Source organism: Sphaerodactylus townsendi, linkage group LG02 (assembly GCF_021028975.2).
Source record: "Sphaerodactylus townsendi isolate TG3544 linkage group LG02, MPM_Stown_v2.3, whole genome shotgun sequence".
NCBI lineage: Eukaryota > Metazoa > Chordata > Lepidosauria > Squamata > Sphaerodactylidae > Sphaerodactylus > Sphaerodactylus townsendi.
In genome coordinates this window covers 26579663-26597356 of record NC_059426.1, presented here as the reverse complement: position 1 = coordinate 26597356, position 17694 = coordinate 26579663, and the positions used below count along the sequence as shown (strand labels likewise).

The window sequence follows — 17694 nt, the reverse complement described above, 5'->3', positions numbered from 1 at the left end:
TGTACTGTCTTTCTTTATTAAAGGCTGTGATGTGATTACTTCTTGAAACTGTACACATCCCATTGGCTTGGCACAGACATAAAGTAAAACTATGAGAACCAGTGTGATGTATTGGTTAAGACCAGGTGGACTCTAATCTGGAGAACCGGGTTTGATTCCCCGTTCCTACACATGAGCGGTGGAGGCTTATCTGGCGAACCAGTTTTGTTTCCCCACTCTTGTATTCTTGCGCAGTTCTCTGCGAATTCTCCCAGTCCTACCTACCTCACAAGGTGTCTGTTGTGGGGAGAGGAAAGGAAAAGGAGTTTGTAAACCACCTTGAGACTCCTTACTGGATCTTTTCTTCTTCTGGCTGGAACTTTTCTTCTTCTGGCTGGAACTTTTCTTCTTCTGGCTGGAACTTTTCTTCTTCTGGCTGGAACTTTTCTTCTTCATCCCATTATGGCTCACTGTGCTACCAGTGCAACCCTAAGAGCACTTATCTCAGAGTAAGCTCCGCTGAGTAGACTTTAGTAGGCTTCTGAATAGTTCTGCTCTTTCACTCTTTGATCATAAGAACATAAGAACAAGCCAGCTGGATCAGACCAAAGTCCATCTAGTCCAGCTCTCTGCTACTCGCAGTGGCCCACCAGGTGCCTTTGGGAGCTCACATGTAGGATGTGAACGCAATGGCCTTCTGCGGCTGTTGCTCCCGATCACCTGGTCTGTTAAGGCATTTGCAATCTCAGATCAAAGAGGATCAAGATTGGTAGCCATAAATCATGGATCACATGAAGCCATAGTTAAGGTTGCGATTAACAAATGAGCTTTAGATCCTGGTATTGTGGTCCATATCTAGTCACAGTTAATGGAATTGGCTGGATCCCACCAAACTAACCACACTTAGCTGTATTAAACTATGGTTTTTGTCTGAATGGAGCCAGTATAGTGGCCTACAGATGAATACAGTTAAACCATAGATTCCTATTCTGAAAAGCAGTACAGGTCTTGTTATGTCACCCACCAGTCTTCATTCCTAAATAAATCAAAGTTTAACAATGTCACCCATCCATCTCTTCTTACCATTTGTTTCCTCAATCAAATGTTAAGCTGAAAGTTGTTTGGGCCAGTGACCTTACTTAGGTTGATAAAACAAAGACATGAGTTGTGCTGACAAAATAATATTGCTACCTTTATTACAGTTCTAAAATTTCATGGTCCTTTGGCTGTAACAGGCCTTTAATGGCTGTAACAGGCCTTTAATGCTATGTGCAACATTTGTATGGGTAGCGTGTGTGTGGTTTCTACCCCTTGTGGGTGCCTGACCAGTTATTATTTAAAATATTTATATCTAACTTGTCAGCCTTATCAAAGTCTCCAAGGTGGCTAACAACTAAAAACAAAGAAGTACAAAGACACATAATAAAAAGTTAAAAACCAGAAGTAAAATACATATATACATACATATTACATACATACAACATTAAGAACATAAGGTAGGGAGGAGGGCTTATTGGAGGAAAGGCTCTTTGTTGTTGTTGTTGTTGTTGTTGCTGTTGTTGTTTTTATTACTATTACTATTACTACTATTACTACTACTACTACTACTATTATTATCATTATTATTATTATCATCATCATCATCATCATCATCATCATCATCATCATCATCATCATCATCATCATCATCATCATCATCATCATCATCATCATCATCATCATCATCATTATACCACCCACCCCCGGAGGGCTCTGGGCGGTGTACAACATTTCAACATTTCAATATAACATAAATAAGCAAAAGGAGCCCTCCCAATAAATTAAATACAATATAAGATAAAATAAGGGCTCTAAGCATCGAATTAAATACAGCATACAAAATGAAGTAAAATATAAATGTAAAAATATAGCGTCCAGTCATATAAAACACCCCTCTTAAGAGGGAACGGAAGGCCCAAGATGGAAAAGGGCCATAGATGATAAAAAGGGAGGAAGGGGCGCCATCAGCGGCCAGCATCTCCAAAAGTCCGGTGGAACAGCTTGATCTTACAGGCCCTGTGGCGGTCTTACAGGCCTTTAGCTGCTAGCAGAAGTCTGTGATAGAAAGGAATAGATGAATATTCCTGGAGAGGGGAGTTCCACAATCTTGGTACCACAGTTGAAAAGTCCCCCTCAGATTTTCACCTGCCTAACCTCAGAAAGTGGGAACACCCAAAGCAGGGCCTCAGAAGATGATCATAGTGGTTGGGTAGATTTGGATGAGAGTAGATGGTCCTCATGATGATGGCCATGCCTTTCTCTGGTTATGTTCTCATCATCATGTCAAATAGTGTGCTTTTTCTTTGCAAGCTTGAAAGGGGATAGGGCTGGACTGGCTACCATCCTTTGCTGGGGTTCCTTTCAACAAGGCTGTTCTCTGACTGGGGGGTTTGCTTCAGTGGAGGCAAGGATGCCTTTCCCTCCTTTCCTCTTGGAATCTGTATCCTGGAAGGCACGGGGTGGGGACCGAACACTTCTTCCTTCCTTCTCAGAAGATTGTGGTTGGCTGAGTTCATGGTTGGTTGAAAAGGGGCCAGTTTCATCTCCTTGCTCCTCCTTATTTCAGCCCACTGATCCTCATGGACTCCGTGGTCCAAGATCCCAGAGGGTCCATGAGTGGGCTCCAGGGAATTCACAAACCTGGAATGATGACAACAGCAAAAAAGTCTTTGCAAAAAATAATCTTTGTGTCAAATTATGTCATTAAATTATGTCCTTACTCAAGCCAAACAGCCTCAGTCTTCCACTGAAATTTACTTTTGAGCAGAATTAAAGTTTGCATTTTGGTTTTATTTGCACAATGTGAAATTATTTCAAATTTTGTAGGAGGTGGTCGTATTCTGTATAAAATGTTGTGTGTCTGTGTTTATGTGCATTTTTTTCTAGAAAGGGAAATCATTGCGTTTTCCTGTGCTTTATTTATTTATTATTTATTTGATTAAATTTATAGACCGCCCTTCCCCGAAGGGCTCAGGGTGGTTCTTGGGTTGAGAGCTAAAAGTGCTGGAAGTTCTCCTTTTCTGCTGAATATTTGTTGTTCTTCTGACAATATCCCCAGTAGACCAGCAAAAAGCCAGTGCTTTTCACGTTCCACGTCTACCAGGCCTGCATCTGGTTTTTGTATGTGTAAATATTAATTTTTAAAATATATAACAATATCAAGTCTAAACCCGAGCCACTAAAGCTTCAGCATGAGGAGGAGTTGTTCAATATCCATTAATATTGATGATTGGAGCTGATGGACTTTTCCTTGGCCCATGCAATTAAATCTATTTAAAATGCTCTTCCAAACATACCGCCACATAGTAAGCAAATTTAGAAAATCATATAGTTCAGCACAGAGGCCATTACCATCTCTTAAAAATTGGAGGTTTTTTAAAAAAATTGGTCATCAAAGTTCCCCAGGTTCTTGTCACGATCTTGAAAGTGTGTGAGGTACTTTGCCCACAATTGTAAAGTTTCCTGTTCTTCTGTGCTATATTTGTAATATGTGGACATGTGACAATAATGCCAGCTGACTGTAGTTTTTCTCTAACAAGTAATGGAGGAAGCACTCCAAAGCAGTTCTTCTCAGAAGCAAGTTATTCAGTAAAGCTTATTTTCCAGAGTTTAGGATTACAGGACCCCCTTTTCTGGAAGTCTTTGATCAGCACCTGGATGGATGCGTGTCAGGGATGCTCTAGGCCAGTGGTGGCGAACCTTTGGCACTCCAGATGTTATGGACTACAATTCCCATCAGCCCTTGCCAGTTGGCCATGCTGGCAAGGGCTGATGGGAATTGTAGTCCATAACATCTGGAGTGCCAAAGGTTCGCCACCATGGCTCTAGGCTGATCTTGTATTGAGCATGGGGGTGACTAGATGGCCTGTATGGTTCCCTCCAAGTCTATGGTGGTTTCTGCACAGCGCACTAACAGAATAGAATCAGAGTTGGAAGAGACCCCAAGGGCCATCAAGTCCAACCCCCTGCAATGCAGGAACGTGTTAATAACATGTGTAACTCGTTATCAGTGAACCTGGTTTCCCCTGTTTGCCTTCACATTGGAGATTTCATCCCTCCAGGAAGAGATTACAGTCTGGGTTCCTGTGGCTCTGTTGGTTTAGCCAAAAAGACCACCAGTTTAGCGATTTTGAGGGAAATATTTAACGGGCTGAGCCCCTTTTGAGGAAGTTCTTGCCCAAAAGAGGATAAATAGCTTCCTCAGTCCATTATATTGGGTCTGTGCGGAAACCACCAGATTCAACGTCTCCTACAACAGGAGTTCCCAACAAGGTTTTCTCTCACATGGTTTTCTCTCCAACACTGTTCCTGGGGCCTGCCAAGGTTTTTTAGAAAGTGAGTAGGGTTAGGTAAGCTTTTTCCCAGGAAGGCTTTTGATTGGCCACTGGAAATTTGCTTGGCTGTTCAGATTTTTTGAAATGCTGTTTCAGCAACAGTTTCAGCAACAGCACAAAGATCTTCACTGTGCAACTGAAGGTAAGCTGCAGCCGCCAGCGTATGAATGACTCCACTTTGTGGCTAGGCCTACCATACTGTGTTAGAATTCCAAAGGTGACCATTGATTGGTTATGTGGTGTTTGAATCTCACTTCCTGTGTTAGATTTGAATGTTCCTGCCCACATTCACTTTGATTGAGGGTGTTTACCTATTTCCCATTAAGTAAAAAATCACCCCAGCATGGTGAAAACTCTGCCAACACAATAAATGCTCGTACTGATACATAGTTCAGAAAAGGTTTATTGATAACTCTGAAAGGTGGAAGGAAAAATCCTTGTATAAGGTATCGGAGATTAATTTCATAGGATTTAACATGGGTTCATTACACAACCCAATTATAATTCCTGTCTTTGTCAAAGTTACTGAATAGTTACATAATTAAAACAATGCTATTGATACATACCACATTCAGAAATTTTATAGATTTTGTTTGGCTGTGTGATATCTAAATAGAACTGGTTTTTCTCTTCTGGACAGTGGTTAAAAAAAACTCAAGTAAAAATGGTTCAAAGTTATTACAAGAATAGATGAACATTACCATAAACAACAATCTGTAATATTTAATATTCTTATATTAAACCAGAGTCCTTGTTCAACATTATCTTTAAAAGTATGATCCAGTATCAGATTAGCAAGGTGGATAGGAGAATTAGTGGAAATATCTGCTGCTGTTTGTTTCAGATCGTTTAGTATAATTGTCATTAAAGGATGCAGGTGATATTTTAATGTAGTTTAGTAAAATATCAAAGACCCTTAATGGTACAACTTGATTCCAATATCTAATTAATTCACTTCTATGGATTTTCCATCAACCTTCCTTCTCAAAAAAATTAGGTACATCATATATGCTATTTTCCATATCTCCTCTTTATGCTGTTCAGGAGTTTCCAATCTACAAGTGATTTCTATTTGTGCTGGAGTTACTATATTTATTACTGATTTAGTATAAACTGCTTCTTACTAACTATCGTGGAAGTTTCGACAAAATCTTGTCTTCAGATTTTTTCCCCAAATTGCTTTTTTCCCCTTTTTCTTAAAAAATTGAATACCTAAAAAAAGCTTTGGTATTTGTTTTTTCTGCTGATGATCCAGTCCTTGCTCTTGCTGTCTGAATATGGTACGGAAGGGCTCATTCCTAAAAATGGCTCCAGTGTTATGTTTCTTCCCCAAAGAAGGGCAGCCAACATTGTTTTCAAATGGTTCAGATATTGTTACTCAGCCTTCTACGAAACCAGTTTCCGCAAAAGACCGTCATTCTTTGTTCCACCGTTGTTTGTCAGTACAAAAAAAGAGAGGAAAACTAGTATAATGCAACAGTGCAGGCAAAGTACACAACTCTGTATGGCAAACTACAAAAAGAACTGAAGCATGTGCAATTGTTTAATATAAAGCACAACTAACAAATATAGCATCGCATACAAGAATACCCTAATAGACGAACAATGAATCTTCAAATAATGTTCTTAAAGTATACACAAAGGAAGGATTCCAGAAAAGTCCACATAAGACATAGAAATTATTTCATAAGACAGGTTTCCCAGTGGTTTTTTCCTCTTTTGTAGGGTAGGAAAAGCCCCTGCTTCTTCAGTCCATGGTAGGTGTCAAACTAGCGGTCCTCCAGATGTCATGGACTACAGTTCCCATCATCCCCTGCCAGCATGATGTGGATAGAGAATACTGTCTTGCCCAAAGCTACTATAGGGATCACTTATGGGGATCACCTTGGTGTACCCTTATTAAGGTTTAGCCATTGCTGAGAAAATAGAACTATTAAAATGTTGAGTTCAGGAAAGATTAGTTCTGTAGATACAATCTTGCTTTGACATCGGAGATCTGTAATTCAGCATCACACTGTGTTTTTTCCCCCTCTGGATCTATACCAGTGGTTCTCAACCTTCCTAATGCCGCGACCCTTTAATACAGTTCCTCATGTTGTGGTGACCCCCAACCCTAACATTTATCCATTTTACAGATAGAAAACACTGATGCAGAGAGTCTTAGGCAGTGGTTCTCAACCTTCCTAATGCCGCGACCCTTTAATACAGTTCCTCATGTTGTGGTGACCCCCAACCCTAACATTTATCCATTTTACAGATGGAGAACACTGATGCAGAGAGTCTTAGGCGACCCCTGTGAAAGAGTCGTTCGACCCTTAAAGGGGTCACGACCCCCAGGTTGAGAACCACTGATCTATACCATATTGTATCATCATAAATACATACGTTCTTATGTATTTCCTCTTCAAAAAAAGTTTTCTATTTATTTAACTTAGTTCATTTGTACCCCACCTTTCCCCAAACAATGACACGAAACAGTTCAAACTGTTCTCATTCATTTTATCCTCACAATGATCCTGTAAGGCTGAGAGTGAATGCCTGGTCCAATGTTACACAGCAAGTTTTTGTGACAGATTGGGTATTTTTGGCTCATGAAAAGACACCAGATTTGTGTGAGTTAAGGTGCTTAGCAATAGAGGAATGTGCTGTGCCACAGAGGACTACACAGAAAAGAGGACAGTACAAAGACAAGGAAGGTTTGGGATCCAGGCCAAGATGAGGGAGCTTGCTGTTCAATTAAAAGAAATAGGTAGTGAAATAGTGTGGAGTTCCATATTGACCTCGGAGACCCCTCTGGACCGTGGAGGGGAATTTGCTGGTGGTTCCGGGTCCCAGAACTGTTCGGCTGGCTTCGACTTGGGCCAGGGCTTTTATGGCCCTGCGGAGTCTGTCTCAGTTCTGCAGGGCCTGCAAAACAGAGCTATTCTGCCAGGCCTTCTCTGTCGAGCCAGCCGGACCTTCCTTTTCTTCCTAAATTGGCTCTGGTCCTCGTTTGGATATGGCATATGCATCTGGTCTTATTGTGCTCCCATGTTGGGTTTTTCATGCTATCTAAGCGTATCTTTTTAAAAACGTATGTATTTATGATGTTTTAAATGTGTATATGTTTTTATTGAATCTTTTATTGTGAGCCGCCTTGCATCTCTGAGATATGGCAGGATATAAATGTGGTGGGTGGATGGATGGATGGATGGATGGATGGATGGATGGATGGATGGATGGATGGATGGATGGATGGATGGATGGATGGATGGATGGATGGATGGATGGATGGATGGATGGATGGATGGATGGATGGATGGATGGGAGAAGTGTTGAGAATATTCTCATACTTCTGTAGTATAAAGGAAAATATTGAGTCAAAATGACCTGGAAAAGACCTACTGGTTTGGAAAATGTTCATAAATTACACAGTCTTGGGGGCAGGCTGGTCTCCCATCTCTATTGATAACTAATCAATAGGAATTGCACAGTCTTTGGACTTTTGTGCCCAGAGTCAGTTAGATGGAAACCACTGCTTGCTTTTAGAAGCCAGATGAAGTTGCTACTGTTTCAGCGCAAATTTGTCTTGCCAGCTATTATTTTATTTTTAGTAGCTTTTATTTTGCATCTCCAGAGACCTTAACTGCTTACAAGGCAGTCCTAAACAGAATTACAGAAGAAGTAGAAGAGTTGGATTTATATCCCTCTTTCTCTCCTGTAAGGAAACTCTCCTGTAAGGAAACTGACAATCTCCTTTCCTTCACTCTGAAGAACTGTGACTAATCCAAGGTCACCCAGCTGGCATGTGTTGGAGTGCACAAGCTAAGCTAGTTCACCAGATAAGCTTCCACAGCTTGAGCGGCAGAGCGGGGAATCAAACCCGGTTCTCCAGGTTAGAGTGCACCTGCTCTTAACCACTACACCACACTGGCTCTCCAAGCCTTTTGCTTTCAGTTGACTTAAAATGGTAGGACTGTGCTTAGGACTGCACTGGTGGCAATTTGTCTTTTGGCTTGGTTCCGTTTTAATTGTGTCTTGATCAGCTGTTCTGCCGGCTTGTTTTGGGACTTCGTTATTGTAATTTTTTTTTTTTGCTTTGAGGGTTTGCTTTTATTATTGATCGTTAGCTGCCTTGGAGATCCAGTTGGGATGAAAAGAGGGGGATAAATAATGTATAAAATAAATATTCCACACATTTCTCCAGACTTGCATTCACCTTACCAACTAAAGAAGGAAAAAAATATTTTTTTCCTCAGAAATAGAAATGCTGCCGGGAAGATATTGCTGTGTATGAAGAATTCTTATGATGCATTGGAAGATCACTAGTTTGCTTTTTGTTAAGTTTGTTTTTTTGTTAGCAGCTTTAATATTAGCACCGGGGGGAAAAAAGACAATTCTCTTCTGACTATCTGGACGTTACTGAGTTGTGGCTCCTGTATGTGAATTTATAATTTTTTTTAACAGATACTGTGCTTATTGCTCTAAAGTGGAGAGCAACTGAACGCTATAATGAAAGCCTGACAATTCATTTTTTAAGCAGAAGAATGGCTTGAATTCTTCATGATTAGAAATACAGTATCAACATAATCGATTTAACAACATTACATTGTAGCTGAAAATAGACTGAAATCCCAGGCCGGGCCTCTACTGTGTCTGAGTGAAACATCTTTCATATGGTTCTAAGATGAAATTACCCCTGAATGAATAGCATCTTCATTTATCTTCAAAACCTCCTCTCTGCTACCACTGACTCTACTCTGCCTACTTTCCGCAGCAGGAATTACATTATACCATTACAGCAGCATTCCGGTGCCGTGTGAAACAGATTGTTTTTGAAAATGAACCTGGCTTTGCTATAAATTACATTTGCAGGTACAAAGGAATTTGTTACTTTGTTTTAAAGCAGTCACAAATACAATTAAACGGTTAATTTATGTTAAACTACAAATGTGGGTATTACCATAACTGAATTAGGAATATAATCTGTCACTCCAGGAATGATGCTGAACAGTTTTCATTTGTAATTTCAGACAGACTTTTTCAATTTACTGGGCCTGCCACTGCTTGATACGAAAAACTGAAATATTTCATGCGTTTGTGCATACTTCATAATTTTTGAGCATGCTTTTTCAGTAGTTAGGGAATAATTCTTCAGTTGCCACAGCTTTCCTGTTGTTTCTTTTTATTAAGGAGAAGAAGCCTACAACCCCGCCTTTTATTCCTTGTGATTTCACAATGGTGTTTTTAGAGCTGTGTTTATATTATTCAAGGCAGCGCTACATGGAATCATTTGGATTTGGCTGTTGTGGGGTTGTCTGGACTGTGTGGTCGTCGTCTAGTGTTTTTAGCTCCTTATGCCACATCTATGGCTGGCATTTTCAGAGGCATGTCACAATAAGATGTGGTTCTCTCCGTGACACAGTGTGGAGTGTTTTGTGTAGTCTTGTATTTGTTTTGTCCACCTATGATGTGGGAGTAGGTGAAGTGCATTTGAAAGTGTCCAGGTGGAGTTCATTTGAATGTGTGTGACTCATCAAACCTTGTGGTTTGAATGTGTGTGACTTATCTCAGAAACCAGGGTGAGATGAGGAAGGGATGGGGGTGGGGATGCAAGAAGGGAAGAAGTGTATAGTATCTGGTGGATTGTTGAATGCTGTTTGAAAAGTCCTCTGGTTTTTGGTTTTGAGGTTTTTAGAAGTGTTTGCCAGGTTTTGTTGATTTTCAGAATTGTTTCCTTTTTGTTGAAACTCTCCCAGTGTTTGTGGATTTCAGTTGCTTCCCATGACATATTAGCTGCCGGAGTTGACAAATGCACCTGGACACATGCAAATGCACCTGGATACACCTGGACACATGCAAATGCACCTCATCCCCCTCCCATCTCAGAGGTGGAAAAAGCAAATATAAGACTACACAAAACACTCCACACTGTGTCACCGAGAGAAACACCTATTGTGTGACATTCCTCTGAAGATGCCAGCCAAAAATGCTGGAGAAGTGTTAGGAGCAAAAACTACCAGACCACAGTCCCACAGCTCAGAAAACCCACAATAGCCAGTTGATTCTGGCTTTAAAAGCCTTCAAGAATACATCATTTCAATTTATTAGAAAGATGAATATGTGTGGCTACCTAAGAAGCATTTTGGTAGCTCAGTTTAAATCAGTGTCTCTTTCTCAAAATGTTGTATTCAGTATATTCAATTTCTACCCTTACTGCTCTTTCAGAAACTCCTTTGCTCCCAATACTGCCCAATCATGCTTTTGATGCAAGTATTTGGGAAGAGGTCTTGCAAGGGGCAGTGTGCATTATTGTTGGTATTTGGCAAGTGCCAGTCACACAATCCAGTAATGAAGGAGTTAATTTAGTGTATACTAATTAGTTAGTGAGGTCAGAAGTCACTGACCAGGTAATTGATCCTTATTGGTCAAGCAGACCTCTTGCACATTTGCCACATGTTGGGGATCCCAGTTCACAGCCTGAGAGCCTACGGTTCATATCCATTAAGAGGGAATTGAACAGATTCAAGGAGGCACAGGTCCACCCTTGCCTACCAGTCATGGTGACGAAAGGAGTGGGTACTAAACTACCCCTTTACATGGTTGCTAAAGTGGTAGTAAGCCTCCCCACACCAGTGCTAGGAGACAACATATGGAGGAGGTCTTGGCATCTATGGCCTGTTGTTGGGCCTCCAGGGCAGCTGTCTGATGTGAAACAGGATGCTAGAATAGATGGACTGCCGATCCCATTCAGCAGGGTTCTTTTGTTCTTAAGAGAGTTGGGGTCAGAGGTGGGCTCCAGCAGGTTCTCACAGGTTCCCGAGAGTAGGTTACTAATTATTTGTGTGTGCCGAGAGGGGGTTACTAATTGGTGATTTTGCCATATGATTTTTGCCTTAGTTACGCCCCTCCTCTCAGCAGTAGCGCGCAGAACTTGAAGCAGTCTAGCAGGAGGTACACCGGCGTGCATGGCAGCCTGCGTGCATTTGTTTCCTCAGCCTCAAGGATCATGCGAGAAAGGGCTGGGCGCTCCCTGCCACAGCCACGTTTCAATTTCAGGAATGCCCCGCCTACTGAATGCCCTCGTAATTTCATCGCGCCTGGCCACATGCCCCGCCCAGCCCCATTGGCGCTATGCCACAGTTTAAATCCCACCACCATGGGAACATGTTACTAAATTTTTTGGATCACACCACTGGTTGGGGTTCAGTCTTTGAAGTCAGATCAGCTGAGTGATGGGGGTACATGAACTTGGCGGCTTCCTATGCTGTAGGTGTAACATTCATTTATAGTGCTCAGAGGTATGGAAAGTGTACTGGGATAACAAAGAGAATGTATTCTGCAATACAGTGGAACCTCGGTTTTCGTTGTTGGTTTTCATTGGTTTCAGTTTTTGTTGATTCCCCCAAAATTTTGTCTCGGTTTTCGCTGTTTGCTTCGGTTTTCGTCAGATTTCATCGGCACGCACACACTAATTTTGCAACAACAAACGGTGACCCATGCAGTTCCATTGCTTCTCAATGTTTGCCTCGGTTTTTGTCGGTTTCGGATTTTGCCGAGGTTTTCCAGACGGATTATCGACGAAAACCAAGGTTCCACTGTAATTTCTAAGGTTTAAGGTATAATCTGGGTTGCAGTTGGTTTGTGTGCATAGAGATAGGTGAATTAGTGAGATGTGTGGATGGGTGTGGATGGATATCAGCTTGCTACTATAGCTGAGCAATGTGTAACTTGATTGTGTTCTCAATTAATTTGAAAACTGCAAGACAATCATTGCTGTGTCCAAAACCAGAAAGCTGAGCAATATTCAACCCTAGTGTGAAATCTAGCATGCAGAAGTAAATATAACAAGTAGATCATATAACAACTCTTCAGTAGAGTTTGGAGAGAAAGGGGGGGGGGTATAATTGTGCTTAAGCAAAAGTAAGCAAACAAAAGTTATAGACCAATATATACATTTGGGCTGACATAATTCCACTTTGACAGCTAATTATATGCTGGTGCGGCAGAATCGGAGATGGTGAAAATGGAGTTCTTAATAAGCACAATGTAGGAACTATATATCTCCAAGCACCTTGGTGCTGTTTAGTCATTTTGGCAAATAGCTTTTTAAAGCAACCTGTTGTGACTTAGCCTGAGGCTTAAAAATCTGCACATTTTCCCCCCTTTTGTAATATTTATTTTGTGCCTTCAGATAATAATTGTAACATTTTATTTTGCTCTTCTTTTCTTTTCAGGCTTTTTTGCAAATGTGCAGTCTGCCAGTCCGGGTGGTTTACAGGGCAAACGCAGAGTACATGTCTCCGTCTGGTAAGAGCCACGCTTATGGATGTTGTGTTAAATGCAGCGTTACTGGGCTGAAGTGTGCAAACTGCACAGAAGGCAGCAGGAGAAAAGGCCTTGATTCTTGGGCCAAGGAAGGGCTTGCTGTTGTTATTTTTAAAACAGGGACACATCACACTCTCTTTGAAGGCCAAATTACCGGGGGGAGGGGGTACCAGCCAGGGGGACATATAGGGTCAAATGTCCCCAGGCTGCATGGGAGTCACGTTTAGTCACGTGGGAGGCGCAACATTTAGTCACTCGCTCGCTTCAATGTTTTCCCTTCTGCCATACTACGAGGTAGATATAACAACCTAGAACTGTGCAAAAGGGTGTGTTCATGTGGTGCAAATCAATTAGAAACATTAACTCACCAATTATTCCGTTGTCCTAAATCGGCAAGTATTAGAGTCAAATACTCTAGGTTGCTTTCTATGATACCTAGCGAGCTGGATGAACTAAGCAGACTATTGTTCTTATTAAATAATTCTGATGCTACATTCTGTGAAATGGCTGCGAACTTTCTGCTGGAAATATCTCACAAGCAACAGTATGTATGAATCAACTTAATTTGTTATATGTTGCAAGTTTGTATTTTGATGCGATTTTGATGTGATTTTATACTTTTTATACTGTTTATGCCAAATAAAGGCTAAATGAATGATTTAGTCACATGGGAGGCGGAGTCACGTTTAGTCACGTGGGAGGCGGAACATTTAGTCACATGGGAGGCAGAGTCACGTTTAGTCACATGGGAGGCGGAAAATCAACCCCCACAGCCCCCTGCCCTCCAGGGTCCATCCGCTGACTTCAAGACTTGGTGCAAAAAACGTTGTTTGGACGTGGTGGGGGAGGGCGCCCCCCCCCCATAGGGGGTAGGATGGAAAACTAAGATTGTGCACCGGGCTACATTTTCCCTAGATACAGCTCTGCAAACTCCACAAGATATTTTTTAACTAGTCAAGTCTAGGTTCTCTGAACTCAACACACTTTCCCTGCACCTGCACAACAGTTTTGGGGAACGTCCATTTAAAACTCTGCAGGGAATTGATCAATTCAGCTCAGAACTGTGGCATAGGGGGAGAAGGAGCTGCTTCCGTCTTCCTCCCAAGCTGTTTCCCTGAGTTGAAACACCCATGGAGGGAGTTCATTCCACCTTTTTGCAGCTGCATGCACTTGAAATACTGTACATGCAGCTCCAAAGAGGGGAAATTAACTCTGCTCCCCGGCAGGCTTGGCTTAGACGTTATCAGGAGAAAGCAGGAGCCTTCCTCCCCCTTGTACCGTAGTCCCGAACCAGATCGGCTCCCCACAGAGTTTTAAATGAACATTCCCTGGAGCTGTTGTGTGACTGTGAGAGAAAGCAAGTCTGATCCAGGACACCTGGGCTTGATGTTTAAAAAGCCTCCTGTAATCGGGTCCTGATTCCGGCTAGGACAGTTGGATGTTCAGTCAGACGAAACTGCTGCTTCTGTCTTATCTAGTTTGGCCCCTGCTGTGGAGTAAAGTTGATTGCTTCCCATTGCTTAAACCTGTGGTGACATCTCCTCAGGCCTTCCCAAGGGTGCATGTCCAGAGGGCAGCATTGAAGCTGTTTTATGCAGCCAGGAACACAAAATGCCCTATGAAGAGGTAGTGATCTCCCCTCCCATCTCACAGTACATAAATCCTGTGCTCATTGTAGGATGCTAACTGGGCTACTTGCACAATCTCAGTTGGTCCTTTCTAGGTGGTACTGAATAGCAGAAGAACCACAAAGAGTAAAGTGTACTGTCCATTATGGACTCATTGAAGCATCATAATCCTAATTAGATATTCCATGATTTAGGGTTTTGATGGCATGCCCTGTTATAGGACTGTGCATTTCAGAAAATATCTGTTGGCCAATAAATAGCATTTTTGGGAGCACTTAAATGGTTCGTCCTGTCATCAGAAAATGCCAAAATAACATTCTTAACTTCCGCATAGATACTATGTAAAGTCTTAATCGATTAAAACCATTGTAAGGTCTGGATAGGCCTTACTTAGCCTTTTGCTGTCCACATTATTGTGCCATTTCCTGGCCTTTGCAACTTGGCAGTGACTCAGAGTGGAGCTCCGGACAGTGAAGACCTAATATTTTTAGATCATTTTTTTTAAAGCTCGCCTTTCTAAAACCAGATTGAAGGCACGTCACTAGGGTAATGAAAATATACAATTAAAAGACCATTGAAAACTGACAAACCTATGGTACTTGAAATTCAGGTGGCTGTGTTGAAAGCACTTTTGGATATATATTTTTTCCAAATGTCAAATATACTGTATTCCTTTAAATTTTTGCTTTTAGAAACTTTATTTTCCTCCAGGAAAAAAGCAAGCAAGAAAGGAATTTCTAGAATTCCTTATAGCGCTTAGTTCAAAACTTTTCATTCTGCAGTATGAGATGTCAGGATTTCAGCCATAGAAGACTCGGCCATAAAGTTCATTTTTTGCTTATCATTCTTCAACAGTGGAGCAACACCCACACATGAGTGCAGCTCTTCTCCTTCCATTAGAAAGTTTTGTGTACGCATTAGGCCAGTCGAAGTCAGTCACTTGACTGGGATGCATATCTAACAGCTCTTAATTCAAGATCATGGTTTGAAGCACATAAATAAGTGATGCTCTGACCGCAGTTCACATATAGTTAAGTCAGAAGCAAAGCTCAAAATTGACACCCCCCCAATTTGTACCGTACATCTCTTCACTTTAAAAAATAATAATATATAGATGTGACTAAGACAGCTAAGTGTAGAATCTACCTCGAATTCATTTCTGTGGTCTCTGCATTTCCACTGTGCAGGCCAGTCACAAAAATAAAATCTTCCAAACTTCTGGAAAATTCACTAGATGGAGTGCCCCACCCTCCCCTTTCACGGGTAAGACTGCTTCCCACTGAATGATCACATGGGAGGGGATGGGGGAGGGAGCTCTCTGTTCCCTCAATTATTCTGCCATCACGGTACTTCTGTGTTGCAGTCTTTTCGCCTTTTTGTGTTCTTGTTGAGCTGGCCTTGGTCTTCAAATGCCGAAAGATAAAAAGACTGCATTGTTCCAAGCGTGAACAAGCTGCGGCGCCAAGACGATGCAAAATGACATGCACAAGGACTGCTTGATTTGCCTTGGGGAGACATATATCCTCGCTAAATGTAAGGCCCTCACCCAAGGCAAAGCAGGTCAGGGAGGCTCAGCTGAAAGCAGTATCGTAGCAGTAATCCACCTGGCCCCCAGGCCTCTCCTGGGAAGCAGGGTGGGAGGACAGTACTCCGTCAGTGCTGTCTGTGCCACTACCTTCAGCATCGCTGCCTATTCTGTTGGTAGACCAGGGTTGGTCTACCAATGGACCCACCAGGGTTACTTTGAAGCAGGGTTGCTTTGAAGCAGCCAGGGTTGCTTTGAAGGTTGCTTTGAATGTTGCTTTGAAGCAGCCATTGAAAAAGCCCAAGAAGGGACACAAGTCCAAAGAAGCCCACTTCGTCTTCCCCAAAAATATAAGAGTATGGGAGAGGAAATCTCCGTCATGGCGCCAATCTTCGACATTGGCATTACCTTGCCGCCGACATTCTCCAGCAACTTCAGAGCAAGGCAGGACCCCAAAACCATGTGAAAAGGCATGCGCTCCAGTGGAGCTGGCTTTATGTGAAGTATCGGGAGCTGCACGGTTGGTGAGAATTGCTTCCAGATTGACCGAAGAGTCCAGCTTCTCTTGTCTCATAGACACTGTCATTCATTCTCATGATCGCTGCCACACTGATGCTGGGCCGCAGACTCCCATTGGCATCAGCATTCTCAGTCCCCAGATGGTTGATGCCAACCTTCTTCTTCCTTGTCAGAGCCTCAACACCGCTTCAGCTCTTCGACACGCAAGTGCATCCATCACCCCCCATGCTATCGGTGGGCAACTGTGTCCTCTTGGGATCGGAAAGGGATGCGGCTGAGATCAATCCTTCCTTGTCTCCCACCGAATGGGGCACTGATGATTGGTACCAGCAACGTTGGTCCTTTGATTCAGTGCCCAGGATGAGCCCTCGTCGGGTCGTTTGTCCAGGAAGCGGCAGCGCTTGGAATCACGTTCGTCTCAGTGTCGATCCTGTTCTTCTCAGAATAGATGTTGCCAGCCTAGACTTTCAGAGACCTCACTTCATATGGACAGGGATCTATCAACCTGACGCCAGTGGTCGAATGAGGACTTGGGCAAGGACATCTTCTCAGACAATGCCAGCTGTATGGAAAACAGTTCCTGAGAATGGTGACTGTGTTGCATTTGGACGTTGACAAACCGGATCTATTGGGCTCCAACCTTACTAGTTTGCTTTCAGTTAAGGCATTGGCTCACAGTGATTACACCAAGCCAGCTACATGCCCGGCCTCCACCTGGAGGGTTGAGAGAGTCTATGGAGTTCAGCCAGATAGCTTTCTGTTTCAGCATCTGTGGGCTAATTGAATGATTCCTGATACTTTACCTTCGAAATACAAGGGGGATCCTCAGTCTTCCCCTATGGATAGGGTGGGACATAAATTGGACGCCTTGGGATGAAGGATGTATCCACTGGCAGCAGAAGCTTTTGGACTGGCTAACCACCTTGGCATTATGAGCAGGTGGGAGAAAATATCTCCAAACTTAGAGCTCCTCCCAGACCGCTATGGGTCTCTGGCCAGGCACCTGCAGGCAGAGGGATATAATCTCAGTAAGCGACAACTAGCGGCGTCCTGGCAGGTTGCAGCTGTGTCCTCTAAAAAGATGGGTTCCATGGTAATGTTGTGTAAACATTCATGGCTCTGCTCTTTTGCCTTGCCAGCAGACACCAAAGTCCACATTGAGAACGTGCCCTTTGAAGGATCCAACCTGTTCAGTGATTAGACTGACAAATGGTTAGAATTGGCTTAGGAAGTCCAGGTATCCAACCAGATTGGTGGGCATCATACATCAGATGCCATACACCTGTCAACTTGAATATTTTCAGAGGCATTACCAGTCCCAAAGGCAGTATTGTCATCAACCTTGCAGATAACAGAATCAGTA

The 17694-nt window shown here is 42.5% G+C and overlaps 1 protein-coding gene across 1 annotated transcript in view; it reads left to right on the top strand.

Moving 5' to 3' along the window:
* The window catches only part of MTX2 (metaxin 2), a 54297-nt gene that overhangs the window by 25645 nt on the left and 10958 nt on the right, over positions 1-17694 (top strand). Inside the window, exon 4 of the mRNA XM_048486653.1 lies at positions 12569-12641. Coding sequence (XP_048342610.1) covers positions 12569-12641 — 73 coding nt within the window. The remainder of the gene's footprint in view (positions 1-12568; positions 12642-17694) is intronic.